Here is a 19106-nt window from a genome sequence, read left to right on the forward strand (position 1 = left end):
ATAAACGTTGGTGTGGGCAGAGCTATGCTAGTGGGAACTTCTTCCACTGACTTAGCTACTGCTGTCTTCAGGGATGGATTAATTATGTTGACAGGAAAGCTCTCTCCCTTTGGCATAGAGCAGGTACACCAGAAATCTTACAGAAGTGCAGCTGGATTGGTACAGCTGCAGTGTTGTAAGCTCTCTAGTGCACACAAAGACTGAGAGGAGAGAAAGAGTGCATGGTGAGAAGCCACATGGGGCCTTCTGTCATGCTGGATCTAGAGTCCTGGATTGCCTCAATTTAGCCATGATCAAAACAGTTCAGGGAGGGTCTAAAATAGTGCCAGAATGAACTGTTGCATTTTGTACCACCTTACATTGACGTTGCACAAATGTAAATGGCTATGCAAGTGGCAAAGTAGTGGAAAATCAGATCCCCTACTGCAGATGTACTGCACCAGTGTAAAAACATGTTGTTTTCTATCAGAGGGGTAGCCGTGTTAGTCTGAATCTGCAAAAGCGGCGAGGAGTCCTATGGCACCTGATAGACTAACTGAAGTGTAGGAGCATAAGCTTTCGTGGGCAAAGACCCACTTCGTCAGATGCATGTAGTGGAAATTTCCAGAGGCAGGTATAAATATGCAGGCCAGAATCAGGCTGGAGATGACGAGGTGGATCCAATCAAGGAGGATGAGGCCCACTTCTAGTAACCCATTTACTAGAAGTGGGCCTCATCCTCCTTGATTGGATCCACCTCGTCATCTCCAGCCTGATTCTGGCCTGCATATTTATACCTGCCTCTGGAAATTTCCACTACATGCATCTGACGAAGTGGGTCTTTGCCCACGAAAGCTTATGCTCCTACACTTCAGTTAGTCTATCAGGTGCCACAGGACTCCTTGCCAATGTTGTTTTCTGTCTTTCAAACCAGAGAAAACTGCCTCTATTGAAATCACAAGCCCTCAATACAATCATAATGCTGTGATGAACAGTCCACACCATACTATTATGTATGTTCATAATTTTTCATATTTGAAATGGTTAATTGTCTTGGTTTTCTGTGTACAGCAGTTTAGGTAAGGCCCATGTCCCTTTCTTGCCAGGCTGTAGAACTGCTTTAATTTTTGGTAATTCAGAGTGTTTACAACATGGATTTATGAGTAATCTAAGCTGTACCAAGGCTCCAAATCATCTCATTTCCCCTGAAATACAAGGCGTTGAGTGTGCTGAAGAGGACAGTGTCTTTCCAATGGAAGATATGCCTGCTTCATGAGGAGGAGGAAATGTATGGAGTGTAATATAAAGTGAGGGTTGTTACGTAATGTTGCTGCTTTTTGGCTGTCAGTGATTACAGCACTTACCTTTGTTAACATGGCTTGGAAAGCAATGTGTCTTCCATACTAATGGAAACCTTTATCTATGCAGCCTTTAAGCTGCTCGTTTGTATTAGGATTTATTATTAGTTTAACTGTCACGGACAAATCCAAAGAGTCACTGACAATAATGCAAATAATAGCACTTACACTTCAATTCTGCAGTGGAGTGGAGCGTGACTAACTCCAGTCATCTGAAGAAGTGGGCTGTGCCACGAAAGCTCATGATACCATCTACTTGTTTTGTTAGTCTATAAAGTGCTACCAGACCATTTGCTGTTTTTTAAGTCGATCATATATGTGAATGTCATTGAGAATATTACACTAGAAAAGCACAGGAGAGGGAACAGTCCTGCACTAGTAGTGAGCCTGGATATTCCCAGGTATTTTCCTTCTCTGAGTTCTATTCTTCATTCCATAAGGGGGCTCAAGGTTCTGGGGGAAATGTGGAAACTAGTTGCGATGGGCTGGATCACAGAAATCCCTTTGGGGGTGTCCTCTGGTATGTTGATCAAGCCACTAATGCCCAACTTCTTGCCCTTTGTGACTCCCTACCATCCTGTCCTGCTGGGCCAGATCATCTGGTGTGTCCCCCTCTCCCCTCTTCCAGAGCAACACAGACAATGAACCAGCTCAACTGTGGGAGGGCTCAGCTGTAAGGCTGCTAATAGCACACAGGAAACCAATTCCCAAAAAAGTACTAAAACCCCAAATAAATCCATCTTATTCAGTTTTACACAGAAGAAACACATAAGTTCAGCCCATTTTATCAATGAAAGAGAAAGATGCACAGTGGTTGTTCCCTCTCCAGGTAACAATAATTTACATTAAGCTTGAAAATAAACAAAAGTGTCTTTATTAAGTATAAAAAGTAGGCTTAAATGGTTGCAATTGAAAACAGACATAGCAACGTAAATTACTAACACAAAATAAACAAAACACACTAGTTAATCCTGATAGAAATGTAGCCGTGTTAGTCTGGGGTAGCTGAAGCAAAATGCAGGACAATGTAGCTCTTTAAAGACTAACAAGATGGTTTATTAGATGATGAGCTTTCGTGGGCCAGACCCACTTCCTCAGATCAAATAGTGGAAGAAAGTAGTCACAACCATATATACCAAAGGATACAATTTAAAAAATGAACAAATATGAAAAGGACAAATCACATTGCAGAACAGGAGGGGGATGCAGGGGGGGGGGGGGGAAGGAAGGAAGGTAAGTGTCTGTGAATTGATGATATTAGAGGTAGGGAGAGTTGGATGTTTGTGATAATTGGGGAAACTATCTCGGTAATGGGTGAGATAGTTCAAGTGTTTGTTGAGTCCTTTTTGGAAAGTGTCGAATTTTAACATGAATGACAGTTCAGAGGATTCCCTTTCAAGTGCAGATGTAAAAGGTCTTTGTAGCAGAATGCAGGTGGTTAAGTCATTGAGAGAGTGTCCTTTCTGGTTAAAATGGCAAGAAACTGTTTTTTCTTTGTGATCTTGTCTGATATCTGTTTTGTGGGCATTAATCCTTTGGCGAAGTGTCTGAGATGTTTGTCCAATGTACATAGCAGACGGACACTTTCGGCACATGATAGCATAGATTATATTTCTGGATGCGCAGGAATATGTGTTCTTGATCTTATAACTCACTTGGTTAGGTCCAATAATGGTATCAGCAGAATGAATATGTGGACAAAGCTGGCAACGGGGTTTGTTGCAAGGGAAGGTACCAGGGTTGGTATTAGTGTGGTATGTCCTGTGGTGGTTGGTAAGAATCATCTTGAGGTTAGGTGGTTGTCTATAGGAGACTATGGGTCTGTCTCCCAGAGCCTCTTTGAGTATGGTATCCTGTTCCAGTATAGGCTGCAGTTTATTGATAATGTGTTGGACAGGTTTAAGTTGGGGGTTGTAGGTGATGACAAGTGGTGTTCTATTGTTGGTTTTCTTGGGTCTATCTTGAAGTAGATGGTTTCTAGGTATTCGTCTGGCTCTTTCAATTTGCTTTTTTATTTCTCTGGGTGGGTAGTTGAGGTTTATAAATGCTTGGTAGAGATCCTGAAGCTTCTGGTCTCTGTCAGTGGGATTAGAGCAGATGCGGTTGTATCGAAGGGCTTGGCTATAGACGATGGATCTTGTGGTGTGTTCTGGATGGGAGCTGGAAGCATGTAGGTAACTGTATGAGTCGGTGGGTTTTCTGTAGAGAGTGGTGTCTAATTTTCCATTGTTGATTTGTACTGTGGTGTCCAGGAAGTGGATCTCTCGTGTAGAATGGTCCAGGCTGAGGTTGATGGTGGGGTGTAGGTTGTTGAAATCTCTGTGGAATATCTCCAGTGTTTCTTGGCCATGCGCCCAGATCATAAAGATGTCATCGATGTACCGAAGGTAGAGGATTAATCCTAATACACTAAGAAACTTGTTACATGCAAATTCTTACTCTAAACAGTTGATCTAAGGCTGGGGTGGACAATAAGATGGTGGTGCTTCACCAGGGTTAGTTCCTGATAGGCCAGCTTCACTATATTTACCTGTACAGGTGCTTGCAACTCCCATTGGCTGTGGATCACCATGCCTGCAAGCGCCCGTAGCTCCAGTGGTGGCCTGCCAGGGGTTAACCCTGGCAAAATGGATCAGGCCTGAAGGCCGGTATTTACCCATCACTGATCTAAGTCTTTTAAAATTGACTCCCCATCCTAAGAGGATGAAGAAACCTAGAAACAAAGAACTGTGGGGAAAGGGTGAAGACAAATATGATAGGCCCACATCAGAAAAAGATCAAGTCTGGTTTGAGATAAGAATACCTATAACCAGGAGTGGGACTGCAGCTCTGGGAGGGAAGATGTAAACTGAGTTAAGAGGACTGAGCTGTGGTTAGGAGCTGGCAGAGGCTCTGCCTGGGACCCTACCAGCCAAGGGTAGGGGCCCTGCAGCTAGAGCTGGGTAGAATTCCTTCCCTGTTTTTATAGGGGCTGGATCTGGCCCCAGTCATACCCTCCTATGGGGACATGCCCCATACTTTCTGATCCAGAGAGAGACCTCTTATCCAAAGAGAGAACACAATTATACATAAGACTGATAACATCACTCATTTATTTATTCTTGCATATTTCAAACTTCTCACATATGCATGGTGAACTTGATTGTTGGTGCATAGACAGCTGGTGTATTTTCAACAGTTTTGATCTATTATCTGTAGAAATGGGAACACTGCAGCATATGTAACTGGACACAGAAGCTTTTAACATTAGCTATCCCACTGCATTGTGACAATAATATAAAATCTTTAGACTCAAATTAAAAAAAAATCCAACAAATTATTTTTCTTGTACTGTGATATGTTCATCCACCTCAAACAAACAAATACCCAGCCAAGGTAGTGAAATACTTGTCGCGGGTACCCAAATTAGGACACAATATTTAACAGTCATGGTGTGTTTGCATGGTAGATCAAGTGCCAGAACCCTCCCCCCTTTTTTTTCAGTCATCCTATTTCTCTTGCCTACCTCCTGGCTTCATCCTGTCAGCTCCATACACCCCATGGTCCTCCTTCCCCACTTATCCCCCTCCACAGTTTTAGCTAAGGGGTGTAGGGAAGCTACACCATGTGCCTGTACAGCTTGCATGTCCCTGGCAGAGAACCCCATGGGCCAATGCTGTCCCTGTGATTGAGGGCCTGATCATGACCAGTGACTCTCGGGACCTGAGCCCTATGTGCCTAGCTGAGCCTAGCAGTACGTATAAATTAAAAAAGTTAAGGACTAGTCGACTATCCGATAGAAAAAATACTTATTGGATAGTCAGTTGACTAGTCGATTCCACCCCCCTTGAAGCCTCTATCAGATAGAGGCAGCAAAGGGGCAGGGAAGATGGGGAACTTCAAAGCTGCAGTGACACACAGCTGAGCCCGGGATCAGCTGTGCGGCACTACTGCTTTGAAATGCCGAGGCGGTGTTGAAAGGAGCAGTGCTGCACAGCTGATCCTCTGTTCAGCTGTGCGGTGCTGCTTCTTTGAAACGCCACCTCAGTGTTTCAAAGCGGCAGCGCCGTGCAGAGCCCAGAGTTGCTCCCTGTGGCATTTCTGTGGAACTCGCTGGGGACTCTTGTACATTTCATAGATGGCACACCACGTGCAGCCCAGAGTCAGCAGGACATACTGCTGGCCCCGGGCTGCACGTGGAGTTCTGCATTCCTCCTTTGAAATGTACAAGATATATATTTCAAAGGAAGAATGTGGAAGTGCCTATTGACTAGTCGAGTAGTCGATGGAAATTCCATCAACTACTTGACTAGTAAATTAACTGCTAGATAACATCCTGGCTACGTCTACACTGGCCCCTTTTTCGAAAGGGGCATGCTAATTTTAAACTTCGGAATAGGGAAATCCGCGGGGGATTTAAATATCCCCAGCGGGATTTAAATAAAGATGTCTGCTGCTTTTTTCCGGTTTGGGGAAAAGCCAGAAAAAAGCGTCTAGACTGGCCCGATCCTCCGGAATAAAGCCCTATTCCGGAGGATCTCTTATTCCTACTTTAAAGTAGGAAACTTTTCCGTTTAAAGCATTTCTGGAAAATCATGCCAATCTAGTGTGCTAAGCCATAGTGTGCTCTGCTTCAGAACTGGTTGGACACTATGGCACTGGAACATTCTCACTGCACAGGGCTAGGATTGGGAATGGGAATCCACACTTGGCCGGCTGCCAAGACCCAGAGGAAACTACAGCTCCCATCATGCATCATCCTGCAACAAAACTTCCGGCTCGCAGCAGGACCAATCAGATAAGTCCGTAGTAGTAGGGACTGGCCAATGGAACCGAGGTTGGTGGCGGTTGAAGTTTAAACTGTGGAACTGAGCGCACGAGCCGGCTGGTTGCTGTTGGGACTCAGCCGCGGAGAAGCCGAGCAGTGCCCGTGTCCCGCGGCTGCCGCGCTAGGTGAGCGAGCGCGGCTGCCGCGGCGGATGCCCTGGCCGGGCGCGGCAGTTGCCGAAGGCTGCTCCCGGGAAGTGCGGAAGGGCTGCGGGGTCGGCCAGCGCGGTGTCCCGAGGCCGTCGGGAAGCGCTGGGCCTTCGGGCGTCTCCCAGCCGCCTCGGAGCCTCGGATTCCCCCTTCAGTGAGTGTCTGTGGCGCGCCCCGGGGCCGCTGCTCACTGCTGTAGGCTTGGTGGCGTTAGAGCTCTTTGTTGGTAAAAGCCCGCAAAGGTGGAGTTCGCCTTCCCCAGCAGCCTATTTCTATCGACACTCACTGGCTCCTGGGGCAGGCGAAGCAAGAAAAGCACCGCCTGGCCGCTTCGGAGTCGGGGGTGTGCAGAGCGAGTTTTAGCGGCTATACAGCTTTGCCCTTTTGCCCCACCATGCCTGCTGCCATTCAGTGCTCGGGGTCACTCGGACCTCCCCTCATCGTGTCTTGCACCCGTGTAAAGCTAAATGACTAAAAATCAAACGAAATGCTTAAGCCCTCATTTAATACACATGTGAGCTAGTCAATAGGAAAAATGCTTAAAATATGCATCTCTATTCTCTGTCAAAACGATAAAACAGTATTCTGCCAAGTCTGTGGAAGAACCACTGTGGCTGTGCTATTTCAGCTGGCGCTTAAGGTTGGTTGTTCATTTAGTTTATATCCCAGCCAGGGCTTCTTTCTTATGCTCACTCTTCTCAAGATGCAGTTTTAATAGAATACCATGGACTCTTATATCTGTCTGGTCCGCCCCTTGTCATTGTAGCATGTTAGTGCCTAACCATCTTTAATGCAGTTATCCTCATGATACATGCAACACTGAAGAGTGCTGTTATCCATTTTATCCATGGGGAAATAAGGCACAGAGAAGTAAATGACTTGCTTGAGGTTGTGGGAAGTCTGAGATAGACCAGAGAATTGGGTCTGTCATGTAAGTCCCAGGCTAGCACCCTAAGCCCTGGACCACCCTTTCTCTATTGTTTACTTTCGTGTGTGCTGTTTCAGGAGAGGTCACCATGTCACAGGAGTGGAACGAATGGGAGCTGAGTAAAGAGAATGTGCAGCCCCTGAGACAGGGGAGAATCATGTCTACCCTCCAGGAAGTCTTGGCTCAGCAGGAAACTTCCAGCCACACAGTTATTCAGCAGCAAAAACAGTAAGCAAAATACTGACCTATTTTCATCATCAGTATTTCTGTACTTTCCATTGGCTTTCCACCACTAGTCCCTAGCTATAAGAAGAGTAGAAGTAGCAGATAGGGATGTAAACGACTAGTTGACTATCAAATAAATATAAGCTTATCAGATAGTCGAGTAGTGACTTGACTAGACGCTCCCCCCTCTTGCTGCCTCCTATCAGAAGCAGCTAGTGGGGGGAGCAGGAGCCAGTGCTGGTGGGGAGCCGGCTCTACCCAGCACCATCTCCGTGGAGAGTCAAGGGAGGCAGAGGCGTAGCAGGGGACTGGGTGTGATTCCTGGCTCGCATCCCATCCCAGACACCACACCTCTGCTCTTTAAATGTATTAAAAACCTAGAGGCTCTTAAAAGGCAGCCGCAGTGGGGTTTAAAAGGCAGCCGCAGTGGGGTTTAAAAGGCAGCCGCAGTGGGGTTAGCTCCTAGTGCTCGGAGCTAAGCCGGCTGCGGCTGTGCAGTTTTCCTCCCCTTATTGACTAGTCAATTAAACACAATTTAACATCCCTAGTAGCAAAAGAACATCTACATCTGAATCTTTACTAATGCTGCTGTGCATGGTTGCATCACACTAAAGCTATCAGGCAATTTGCCTTTTATGCACTGTATAAATGAAGAGGTGGTGAAAGTGGGAGTTCCTTTCACAGTTCAGTAGAAAAACTTTTAAACTGCAGGCTGTAAGGAGAATTGTCTGAACCCTCTTCTAAAGAGGAACATTACAGGAAGCATGTCTGTCCTCACCCGTTTTCCTCTGGTAATCTTCCAAGTGAAACCACTGAACGGGGAAGATGCAACTCCTAATATCTAGTGAGGGAGGGCATTTTGTCAGGGAAAAAAAAGTCTGTTATAATAATCAACCAAAATGGGCTACCTGTCAGTTCGTTATCTTCCCCTCCCTAGTACAGTAATGTTCCACAGCAAGGTATAAGAATTCTCTTCGGTGGAACTGTGTGACTCTTCAGATAGTAATTTTAGGGGGAAAAAAAGCACTTAGATGCTGTTCCAATGCCTTCTTGGTGTTAAATGTCAAAGGACTAGAAAACTGTGTCCAAGTTTGGTTAAGAGTATAATTTGATTTCCTTGATACCTTTGGGAGCAGGATTGAGTCCTATTGTAGGAGAAATAAATTAGTTGGTCTATGAAAAACTATTCACAATAACATGAATTGGGGTCAAGATCTTGCTTTCTGCCATGTTAACTGTAGTTAACTAATCTGTAGTTATTGAGTTGCTGTATCATGTTATATCTTTTCTAGGGAATTTGAATCTGAAATCCGCTTTTACTCTGGAGATGATCCATTAGATGTTTGGGACAGGTACGCTATATTCATTTTGATAGTGGTATAACTTGTAATGCTCCCAGGTGAAACTGTAGAATTTCCAAGAAGTGAAATAAAATGCTTTTGTTTTGTTAGCAGAGAGCCAATTGATAAGGGGGAAAGTGTACAAAGAGAAATGTTTTTGTTATAATAATCTATGGTCTGTCTCTTCTCATTACTATAAACTTAATTTTTCTTTTGCCTCCATAATATACAGAAATTAAGATGCCTCTATTTTTAGATGCCTCTATTTTTATATTATCTACAGGTACATAAAATGGACAGAGCAGACATTCCCTCAAGGTGGAAAAGAGAGCAACCTCTCAGCAGTGCTGGAGAGAGCTGTAAAAACACTGAATGAGCAGAAGAGATACTACAAAGATCCTCGCTACCTCAGTCTCTGGCTCAAGTTTGTAAGTATCTTTTTAGATATTTTCTTTGGTACATTCAGTGACATCCAAAAGCTTCAGAAAATGCGTGAACTGCTTTTGTTTGCACAGTTCATTCTATGACTCTGCTACGAGTGCAAATTTAGGATTAGCCCTCTTCGCTTCCCATCTGGCACATGGGAGCTTTTCACAATATAGGTGTTATGTACCAATCTATCATTCAAAGACCACTGTGCTGTTGGAATCTTCCAAAGTCTTCTGGTATCACTCAGCCTGGTTGGAAATTGTAGCTGGATTTCATTAGAAATAGTCTTTGAAATAGACATATCTTTCCTTAGAATAGTGGTCTCCACCCTTCTTATGCCCAAGAACACTTTCTAAATGTCAGGGCAATCCAGGCCTAGCCCCACTCTTCCCTGAGGCCCCACTCCACTCCTCCCCTCTCCATCACTTGCTCTCCCCCATCCTCACTCACTTTCATTGGGTTGGGATCAAGGGATTTGGGAGTAGAAAGGGGGTAAGAGGTGGAAGCTCTGGGAGGGAATTTAGGTGCAGGAAAGGACTCCAAGCTGAGTCAGAGTGCTGGAGCGGAGAAGGGAATGCTGGCTCTGGGAGGCGTCTTTAGATTGGGGCAGAGTATTTTGGTCAGGTGGAGGTGTGGGGGTGCAGAGCAAGATCCCGGGCCAAAGAGGAAAAACCCCTGAATGCTTGTTGGAAGCGGGGCTTTGCATTTCCCCACTCAGCACCTCCTAGCATGTGGGATGGCTGCCTCCCGGGTTGGAGGCATAAGGGAAAAAGCCTATGTGGATGGTTGCACCACAGGGGTTAGTGTAGTTTGGTCTGGGCTGTGGCTTTCTCCTCAGTGCTTACAGGCACCAGCCCCAACTCCCCTTGATGGCTGCTTAGCAGATTTGTTATAATCCTCATCCCCCTGCCTCCGAACTCCCTGCTGATCGCACAGTGGCAATCTGTGAAAATAACCTTGCCTTTCCTCTTGAGGCTGAGAGCTATATTCAAAGGAGTACATTCTTGTTAGCCAGATTCACCACTTGCCACAGCAACTGGACCAGCTCTTTCTCATCAGATCCAATTTACCCCCCCAAGCACCAGCAGTCTTCTTGAACAAGATCACAGGGTCGTCAAGAGGGATGAGGTGGGCAGGGGTGGTAGCAGCAGGAGGAGGAGAACTAATGATGGGGACAACAGACGGGGAGGAAACAGCAGCAAAAGGATGAAAGGGCAGGGTTGGAGGCAACAGCTGTTAAGATAAAAATTAGAGGCAGCCAAAGAGAAGGTGGGGGAGGAGAGGAGTAGCAAAAACTAAGGGATAAGTGGGAGAGAGGAGCCAATAGCATGGGGGAAGGAGAGCAGTAATGGGAAGGTAATGGAGCAGGAAGAGAAAGCACTTCTAACATGATCAAGTTGTCAATAAAATTAATGTATCTTCTAGTGCCTAAAGGAGCTAAGCTGAGGCCTGGCTATCTAGCCTCTTATTCCTTCTGCATGGTCATTGCAATGGCCCTTCTTCCTGCTGGTGATGTGTAAAGCCAAAGAAATATAAACAACTGACACAGTTGCATGATGACTAGAGACCCAGTGCTGTTCTCTTTTGGGGCTCCATGAAAGGAGAAGGGAAGGATTCCTGGTTTGTCACACTGGAGGAGGTTCAGAGTACATCATGCTTACTCACCTCATTGCAGGAAAGAGATCTCAGCATGTACCAGATCATAAAGAAGCCCAGATCAATTCCATGGGAAAATCAGCTCTGCTGAAGCTTTGAATGGGAGGGGTAGAGGATGGTTGGATGGAGAGTAGGGTCAGTGAAGGGAAGATGGATTGTAGGGAGTGAGAAATGGAGCCAGGTTTCTAGGGAAGAGGAAGAAGATGATTAGGTGAGGTGACAGCTGAGAATGGAAAGAAACCAGGGATCACTTGGAACCAGGGAGGGCAGGGGTGGAAGCAGAAGGGAGGCAAATGTGGGGTTTGTCAATATAGCTTATTTTGCTGAGAGATGCTGATAAAAATACTGGTCCCACAGATAGCTCACCACAGTACAAACATGCACATAGCTGTCCACTTAACCACTATCCAGTCCATGCTCTTCTTGCTAAATGCCTCAGGAACTTACTGGATTTTCTTCCGGAAGGCAAAGTCTGAGATTAGCACTAGAACATAAGAACGGCCGTACTGGGTCAGACCAAAGGTCAATCTAGCCCAGTAGCCTTTCTGGCGACAGTGGCCAGCACCAGGTGCCCCAGAGAGGGTGAACTGAAGACAATAATCAGCGATTTGTCTCCTGTCATTCTTCTCCAGCCTCTGACAAACAGAGGCCAGGGACACCACTTCTATCCCCTGGCTAATGGCCTTTTATGGATGTAACCTCCATGAAATTATCTAGCTTCTCTTTAAACTCTGTTATAGTCCTAGCCTTCACAGCCTCCTCTGGCAAGGAGTTCCACGGGTTGACTACATGCTGTGTGAAGAAGAACTTTCTTTTATTGGTTCTAAACCTGCTAACCATTAATTTCATTTGGTGTCCTCTAGTCCTTCTATTATGGGAACTAATAAATAACTTTTCTTTATCTGCCCTCTCCACACCACTCACGATTTTATATACCTCTATCATATCCCCCCTCAGTCTCCTTTTCTAAACTGAAAGGTCCCAGTCGCTTTAACCTCTCTTCATATGGGACCTGTTCCAAACCCGTAATCACTTTAGTTGCTCTTTTCTGAACCCTTTCCAAGGCCAAAATATCTTTTTTGAGGTGAGGAGACCACATCTGTACACAGTATTCAAGATGTGGGCATACGATAGTTTTATACAGGGACAGTAAGATATTCTGTGTCTTATTTTCTATCCCTTTCGTAATAATTCCTAGCATCCTATTTGCCTTTTTGACTGCCACTGCACACTGTGTGGGAGTTTTCAGAGAACTATCCACGATAACTCCAAGATCTCTTTCCTGATTTGTCATAGCCAAATTAACTACGTATAGTTTGGGTTATTTTTCCGGATGTGCATTACTTTACACTTATCCACGTTAAATTTCATTTGCCATTTTGTTGCCCAGTCAGTCAGTATCGTGAGATCTTTTTGGAGTTCCTCATAGTCTGCTTCTGTCTTTACTATCCTAAACAGTTTGGTATCATCCGCAAACTTTACCACCTCACTGTTTACCCCTTTCTTCAGATCATTTATGAATAAGTCGAAAAGGATTGGTCCCAGGACTGACCCCTGGGGGACACCACTAGTTACCCCTCTCCATTCTGAAAATTTACCATTTATTCCTATCCTTTGTTTCCTGTCTTTTAACCAGTTCTCAATCCAAGAAAGGACCTTCCCTCTTATCCCATGGCAATGTAATTTACACAAGAGCCTTTGGTGAGGGACCTTGTCAAAAGCTTTCTGAAAATCTAAGTATACTATATCTACTGGATCTCCCTTGTCTGCATGTTTAACCCCTTCAAAGAACTCTAATAGATTAGTAAGACATGATTTCCCTTTACAGAATCCATGTTGACTTTTGTCCAACAAAGTATCTTCTTCTGCATGCCTCATAATTTTATTCTTTACTATTGTTTCAACTAATTTGCCCGGTACTGAAGTTAGACTTACTGGCCTGTAATTGCCAGGATCGCCTCTAGTGCCCTTTTTAAATATTGGTGTCATGTTGGCTACCTTCTAGTCATTAGGTACAGAAGCAGATTTAAAGGATAGGTTACAAACCACAGATAATAGTTCAGCAATTTCCCATTTGAGTTCTTTTAGAACCCTTGGATGAATGTCATCCAGTCCCAGAGATTTATTAACATTAAGTTTTTCTATTTGTTCCAAAACCTCCTCTAAAGACACTTCAATCCGGGACAGTTCCTCAGATTCATCACCCACAAAGGACAGTGCAGATTTGGGAATCTCCCTAATGTCCTCAGCCATGAAGACTGAAGCAAAGAAATCATTTAGTTTCTCCACAATGGCTTTATCGTCCTTGATTGCTCCTTTTATATCTTGATCGTCTAGGGGACCCACAGGTTTTTTAGCAGGCTTCCTGCTTCTAATGTACTTAAAAAAACATTTTGTTATTTCTTTTTGAGGTTTTTGGCTAGCTGTTCCTCAATCTTTTTTTGCTTTTCTTATTAGATTTTTACACTTGATTTGACAGTGTTTATGTTCCTTTCTATTTATCTCACTAGGATTGGACTTCCACTTCTTAAAAGATGCCTTTTTGTCCCTCGCTGCTTCTTTTACATGGTGGTTAAGCCACGGTGACTCTTTTTTAGGTCTCTTGCTATGTTTTTTAATTTGGGGTATACATTTAAGTTGGGCCTCTATTATGGTGTCTTTAAAAAGTTTCCATGCAGCTTTCAGGCATTGGCTCTAGTTACTGTGCCTTTTAATTTCTGTTTAACTAACCTTCTCATTTTTGTGTAATTCCCCTTTTTGAAATTAAATGCCAGAGTGCTGGACTGCTGAGGTGTTCTACCTACCACAGGAATGTTAAATGTTATTATATTATGGTCACTATTCCCAAGTGATCCTGTAACGGTTATCTCCTGGACCTGATCCTACGCTCCACTCAGGACTAAATCGAGAATTGCCTCTCCCCTTGTGGGTTCCTGTACTAGCTGCTCCAAGAAGCAGTCCTTTAAGCCATTGAGAAATTTTATCTCTGCTTCTCTTCCTGAGGTGACATGTATCCAGTCAATATGGGGATAATTAAAATCCCCCATTATTATAGAGTTCTTTATTTTGGTAGTCTCTCTAATCTCCTTCAGCATTTCAATGTCAGTATCGCTGTCCTAGTCAGGTGGTCGGTAATATATCCCTACTGCTAATTTCTTATTATTGGAGCATGGGATTACTATCCATAGCGATTCTATTGAACATGTTGATTCATTTAATATTTTTATTTCATTTGATTCTACATTATCTTTCACATACAGTGCCACTCTGCCACCCACCCAGCCTACTCTATCCTTTCGAAATATTTTATATTCCGGTATGATTGTGTCCCATAGATTTTCCTAGTTCCACCAGGTTTCAGTGATGCCTATTATATCAATCTCTTCCTTTAATATGAGGTACTCTAGTTCACCTATCTTATTAGTCAGACTCCTAGCATTTGTGTAGAAGCACTTTAAAAATTTGCCACTGCTTATTTGTCTGTCCTTCCCTGATGCATTGGATTCCTTTATATGCGATTGTTTGTCTGTTCTGGCCCATGGTTTGTCCTCTCCCCTCCTCTCTTTCTGACTACAGCTTAGAGAATCTCTATCGATGGATTCTCCTCTAAGAAGTCTCCATCCGATTTTACGTGCATCTCCGCACCAATCGGCTTTCCTCCATCTCTTAGCTTAAAAACTGCTCTATGGCCTTTTTAATGTTTAGTGCCAGCAGTCTGGTTCCACCCTGGTTTAGGTGGAGCCCATCCTTCCTCTATAGGCTCCCCCTCTCACTGTCCTGTAAACACCTTTCAAAATAAAAGCTTCAGGGGGTAGCCGAGTTAGTCTGTACAGGGTAAACTTAAAAACAATACATAGTCTGGTAGCACTTTGAAGACTAACAAAACACGTAGATAGGGTATGAGCTTTTGTGGGCATAGCCCACTTCGTCATCAATGCTACCAGACTATTTGTTGTTTTTTAAGTTTATCCTGTGCAGACTGTTTTTTTGAAAATAAAGACAGCCCCTGCTGAGAGAGCATCCAGCAAATCAACCTTTGGCTATGGCAGCATGCAGCCTGTGGTTAAGGCAGAGTGAGACTTTGAGTTCAGCTGGTGCTGTATTAAAACACAATCTGCTACTTGAGAACAAAAGCTGGAGATGTGGGACTGAGCTGAGATCAAACCTCAACTTTCTTGATCCACCTACTTGACTGTGATTGACTGGTCGGCCCGAAGGGAGCAGAAGAAGCTTAAAGGAATGCAGATGACTTGAAATGTAGTCAGAAAAATCAGTGGTAAATGAAATGTCAGGTCACTATATCTGCCTCTAAGTCTCAATGTGATTTTTATACATGTATGTTTTTCCTTCTCTCTCCTGTTACTTCCAGGAAGGCTCTCTCAAACAGAAGACACTAACAGTGAACTGAATATGCAGAATAATGGAAAGAAGTTTTTCCATTTTCCATCTTTTCCTAGTCCTCTTAAATGTTACTTGTAATGATAGCAGGCAAAAACCTTTCAAAAAGGTATTTTTTTAAAACTGCATAGGTGCATTATATGCAACAGCAGTCCACAGGCCTCTCTATTTGACTCATTTTCCACTGTATGTGTCCAGTATTTAGCTAAAAGGCAGCACATCCTTTGTAACGTTTGTTGCTTCCCAGAACTAGATTCCTTCAGTCTAGTACCTTCTTCCCTCTACAGGAATGACACAGGAGAGAATTTAAGTATTTTTTTAGGCAAGATCCTTAACTTGGGAAAACCCGTAACATATCTTCTAGCTACTAGCATGCATATACACTTCATAAAGTTCATATCCTTTTTCTTGTCCCTCAGTGATGATTTCAATAGTTCCTTCAAATAGGAAAATTAGTAATCATGAAGCTGCCCAACAGCTATAGTTAAGATGAAATGGGAATCCTGCACTGTGAGTGGCTGTCACTCACTTGCTTTATCATGAAAAGGAGCTAATTCCAAAACTATTGTAACAGTTAAAAAAATAAACTTAGTAAAATTGTAAATTCTTCATGGCATGGATTATTTTTTGATCTGTAATTACAGTACCGAACATAGTGGGACTTTGGTCCATAATTAGATCTCCTAGATGTTACGATAATACTAACTCTGCTTTCCTTCTAGTGAAGATCAGACCAATGAAAAGTTTTTTGCTTCCTTTTGAGGCAGGTGGAAGAGTTCTAATTTTAGTATAACTTATCTAACCCAAATATCAAATAAGACCTGAAATAATTTTAGCAAAATAAGTGTTAATTAACTTTGTTCTGCTGGGCTATGTCTTCACAGCAGCGTTATTTTGGAATAACTGATATTCCAGAATAACAGTCTGCATCTATACACAAGCAGTTATTTCGACATAATGTCGAACTGGAGGAATGCTTATTTTGACTCCTGTACCCCTCATTGTACAAGGAGTAAGGGAAGTCGGGGGGAGGAGGGGAGAAGTGTTCTATCTTGAAATAACTGCTATGTAGACAGCACCAGAATAAGTTATTTTGACTTAAGTTAGACAACTAATGTAGCTTAATTCGAGTTTAGCCCTGCTGTGTATATGTGCCTCTGGTTTTACAAGGTGCATTTGTCTGGTTGGGTTGAAGTTAGTAATGGTGGCTTATAGGTCACCAGTCTGAATCCAGGTCTCTACAGGAGTGATTTTAAAGTAATGCTATAGGATTAATGTTCAATTCTACATCAAAACTAATGTGCATCTTAGTTGGTACCAAACGGAGTTTGATACCATCTGAATTCTCTATATCCTGAATTCCCTTCTTGATGTTCAGAGAGAGTCTCTCTTTTTGCTTCTCTCTCTCCATTCCCAGAATGTCAGGTTGTTGACAGGGTAACGTGTGCTTGTTCTGAGAATTTACGGGATTTTTGCTTCCAGGTCCATTAGTCTGGCAGCTTATAGAATTCTTAGTTTTGTCTTTACTATAAAGAGCGAAAATACCCATATGTAAGTTTACGGGCTAGAATTAAGTTAACAGTTCGATCAACCATCAAATGCATGCATGAAGTCCTAGATAAAAAAAGCAGTGTTGTTCAATAGCGCACTATTTGAATCTTCTAGGAATTGCTTTCCTCACTTTGTGAACGTTGGTATTTCTCTTAAATGCAAAGTTATGTCTACCCAGGGATTTACTCCTTTGGGACTTGAATTGAAAACAGTTGAAGCCTTGCAGGTGTATTAAAAGTTAGCAATTTACCCCCCAGTCTTTATTTTGTGTTTTAACTTGCTGCAGTAAATCACTGAAACTTCTGGGCTGTTTCAGGGAAACTACTGTAGTGAACCGTTGGATCTCTATAGTTATCTACACAGCCAGGAAATTGGCACATCTTTGGCGTTATTCTACATCACATGGGCAGAGGCACTTGAGGCAAGAGGTAGTTATAAGAAAGCAGACTTAATATTCCAGGAAGGACTTCAGCGCAGGGCTGAGCCCCAGGACAAACTACAGTCCCATCACAGGTAAAACTTTTGCTCCTGGAGAGATGTGAATTGGATTTGTTTTGTATAGCTCTGACTAGGCAACCCGCATAACGAAATTCACACAGATTTATTTCTTCAGGCAGTTTCAGGCACGTGTCTCTCGACAGACTCTGCTGGGACTTGAGCAAGATGAGGAGGAAGAGGAGGAGTTAGATCTTCCTATTACCGCTGAACCCCAAAGGAGCTCACTGGCAGAACTGAAAGGCAAGGGAAAGAAAAACGTGAGAGCCCCAATCAGTCGAGTAGGAGATGCTCTTAAAGGTAAATTCATCTGGTAAATTCTCATGCTTATAGAAAAATAGTAATCTTGTAAAGTAAAAAATAGCTGACATTGTAGTTGTGTTCCTAACATTATGCATGTACAACTTATCTCCTTTTCTCCTAGCCCCAAACAGAGGCCGAAGTTCCCAGAATTCAACATCTCAACAGGTGTCAAATGGTCCAAATTTTGCTGTTTTTGATGAAAACAAAGCTTCAGTTTCTGGAGCTGAGCTTCCTATTCTTACACCACAGCCATGGGCAGCACCCCCAACAGGAAGAGCCAAGGAGAATGAATTGAAGGCAGGACCTTGGAACTCAGGCAGGGTAAGGTGTGGCAAGGCTGGTTCCCTAAAAAAGGAGGGAGGATGTAAGAGTAAGTGCTTTTCCCAGTATTCTTTTGAAATAAGGTCTATATATGCTGTATGAAGTAGGGATATTAAGGACTGGTCAATAAACTGATAAGCAAATGCTTATTGGATAGTCAGTTGACATTTCCCTCCCACCTTGCTTCCTTTATCAGATAGAGGCAGCAAAGCGGGGGAAGAAGGGGTACTTCAGAGGGGCAACGCTGCACAGCTGAGCCCGAGATCAGCTGTGTGCCATTGCCGCGCATGGAGCCAGGGATTAGCTGGGGAGTCTCTAGCTGATCCCAGCTCCACGTGGCATTTCAAATCGGCAGCGTGTCATAGAGCCCAGGGTCAGCAGGGAACTCTGAGTCCCCCGCTGACTCCAGGCTCCATGCTGCTCTGCCACTTTGAAATGCACAAGAGCCCCTGCTGGGGACTCTTGTATCTTTCAAAGCTGGCACGCCATGTGCAGTCCGGAATCAGTGGGACTTCCCGCTGGCCCCGGGCTATTTGCAGAGTTCCGCATTCCTCCTTTGAAATGTACAAGAGCCCCAACTGGGACTCTTAAGCACTTCCACATTCCATCGACTACTTGATGTACATTTCAAAGGAGGAAATTCTGTCAACTACTTGATTAGTAAAATACAGGCAGTCCCCGGGTTGCGTACAAGATAGGGACCGTAGGTTTTGTTCTTAAGTTGAATTTGTATGTAAGTTGGAACTGGCGTCCAGATTCAGCCAGCAGCGGCTGAATCGGACACGCCTGCATTATGAATGGCAACATCCCAAAGCCAGTGGGGGAGTGCTTATACTCCCTGGGCACACAGTTTGGGACTTTCAAGTTGCCATTTTCAGGCAGAAAAACTTCAAAAACAGACTGCAGAGAGAAACTGCTGAGCTGGCATTCATATGCAAATTTGACACCATGAACTGAGGTCTAAATTGAGTGGGGAAACATAAGGCCCAGGGGCTACGTCCAACCCCCAGCTTGCCTTGATTCAGCCCCCAAGGCTCAGGGAAACTCAGACTGATACTCCAGCCCCGAGCTACTCCACCTTAGGGCTAGAGCACACTAAATCTCCTAACCTGGACCCCATTAGGCTCTGGCGTGAGAGGGGAACGTGACGAGTGTCTTTCCCCTCAT

The 19106-nt window shown here is 43.9% G+C and overlaps 1 protein-coding gene across 2 annotated transcripts in view; it reads left to right on the forward strand.

The window, feature by feature from the left end:
* The first annotated feature begins 6112 nt into the window (after positions 1-6112).
* The window catches only part of BUB1B (BUB1 mitotic checkpoint serine/threonine kinase B), a 45938-nt gene continuing 32944 nt past the window's right edge, over positions 6113-19106 (forward strand). The window contains exons 1-7 of one of the 2 annotated variants that reach the window (XM_075927082.2): positions 6113-6269; positions 7299-7449; positions 8739-8798; positions 9070-9214; positions 17137-17333; positions 17434-17615; positions 17740-17939. In XM_075927082.2, the coding sequence (XP_075783197.1) occupies positions 7310-7449; positions 8739-8798; positions 9070-9214; positions 17137-17333; positions 17434-17615; positions 17740-17939 (924 nt within the window). In that variant the 5' untranslated portion in view covers positions 6113-6269; positions 7299-7309. Of the gene's footprint in view, positions 6270-6290; positions 6448-7298; positions 7450-8738; positions 8799-9069; positions 9215-17136; positions 17334-17433; positions 17616-17739; positions 17940-19106 lie in introns of those variants that run through there. The other variant, XM_006128647.5, reaches the window with a different exon arrangement.

The sequence above is a fragment of the Pelodiscus sinensis genome, chromosome 5 (genome assembly GCF_052426305.1).
Source record: "Pelodiscus sinensis isolate ZL-2025 chromosome 5, ASM5242630v1, whole genome shotgun sequence".
NCBI lineage: Eukaryota > Metazoa > Chordata > Testudines > Trionychidae > Pelodiscus > Pelodiscus sinensis.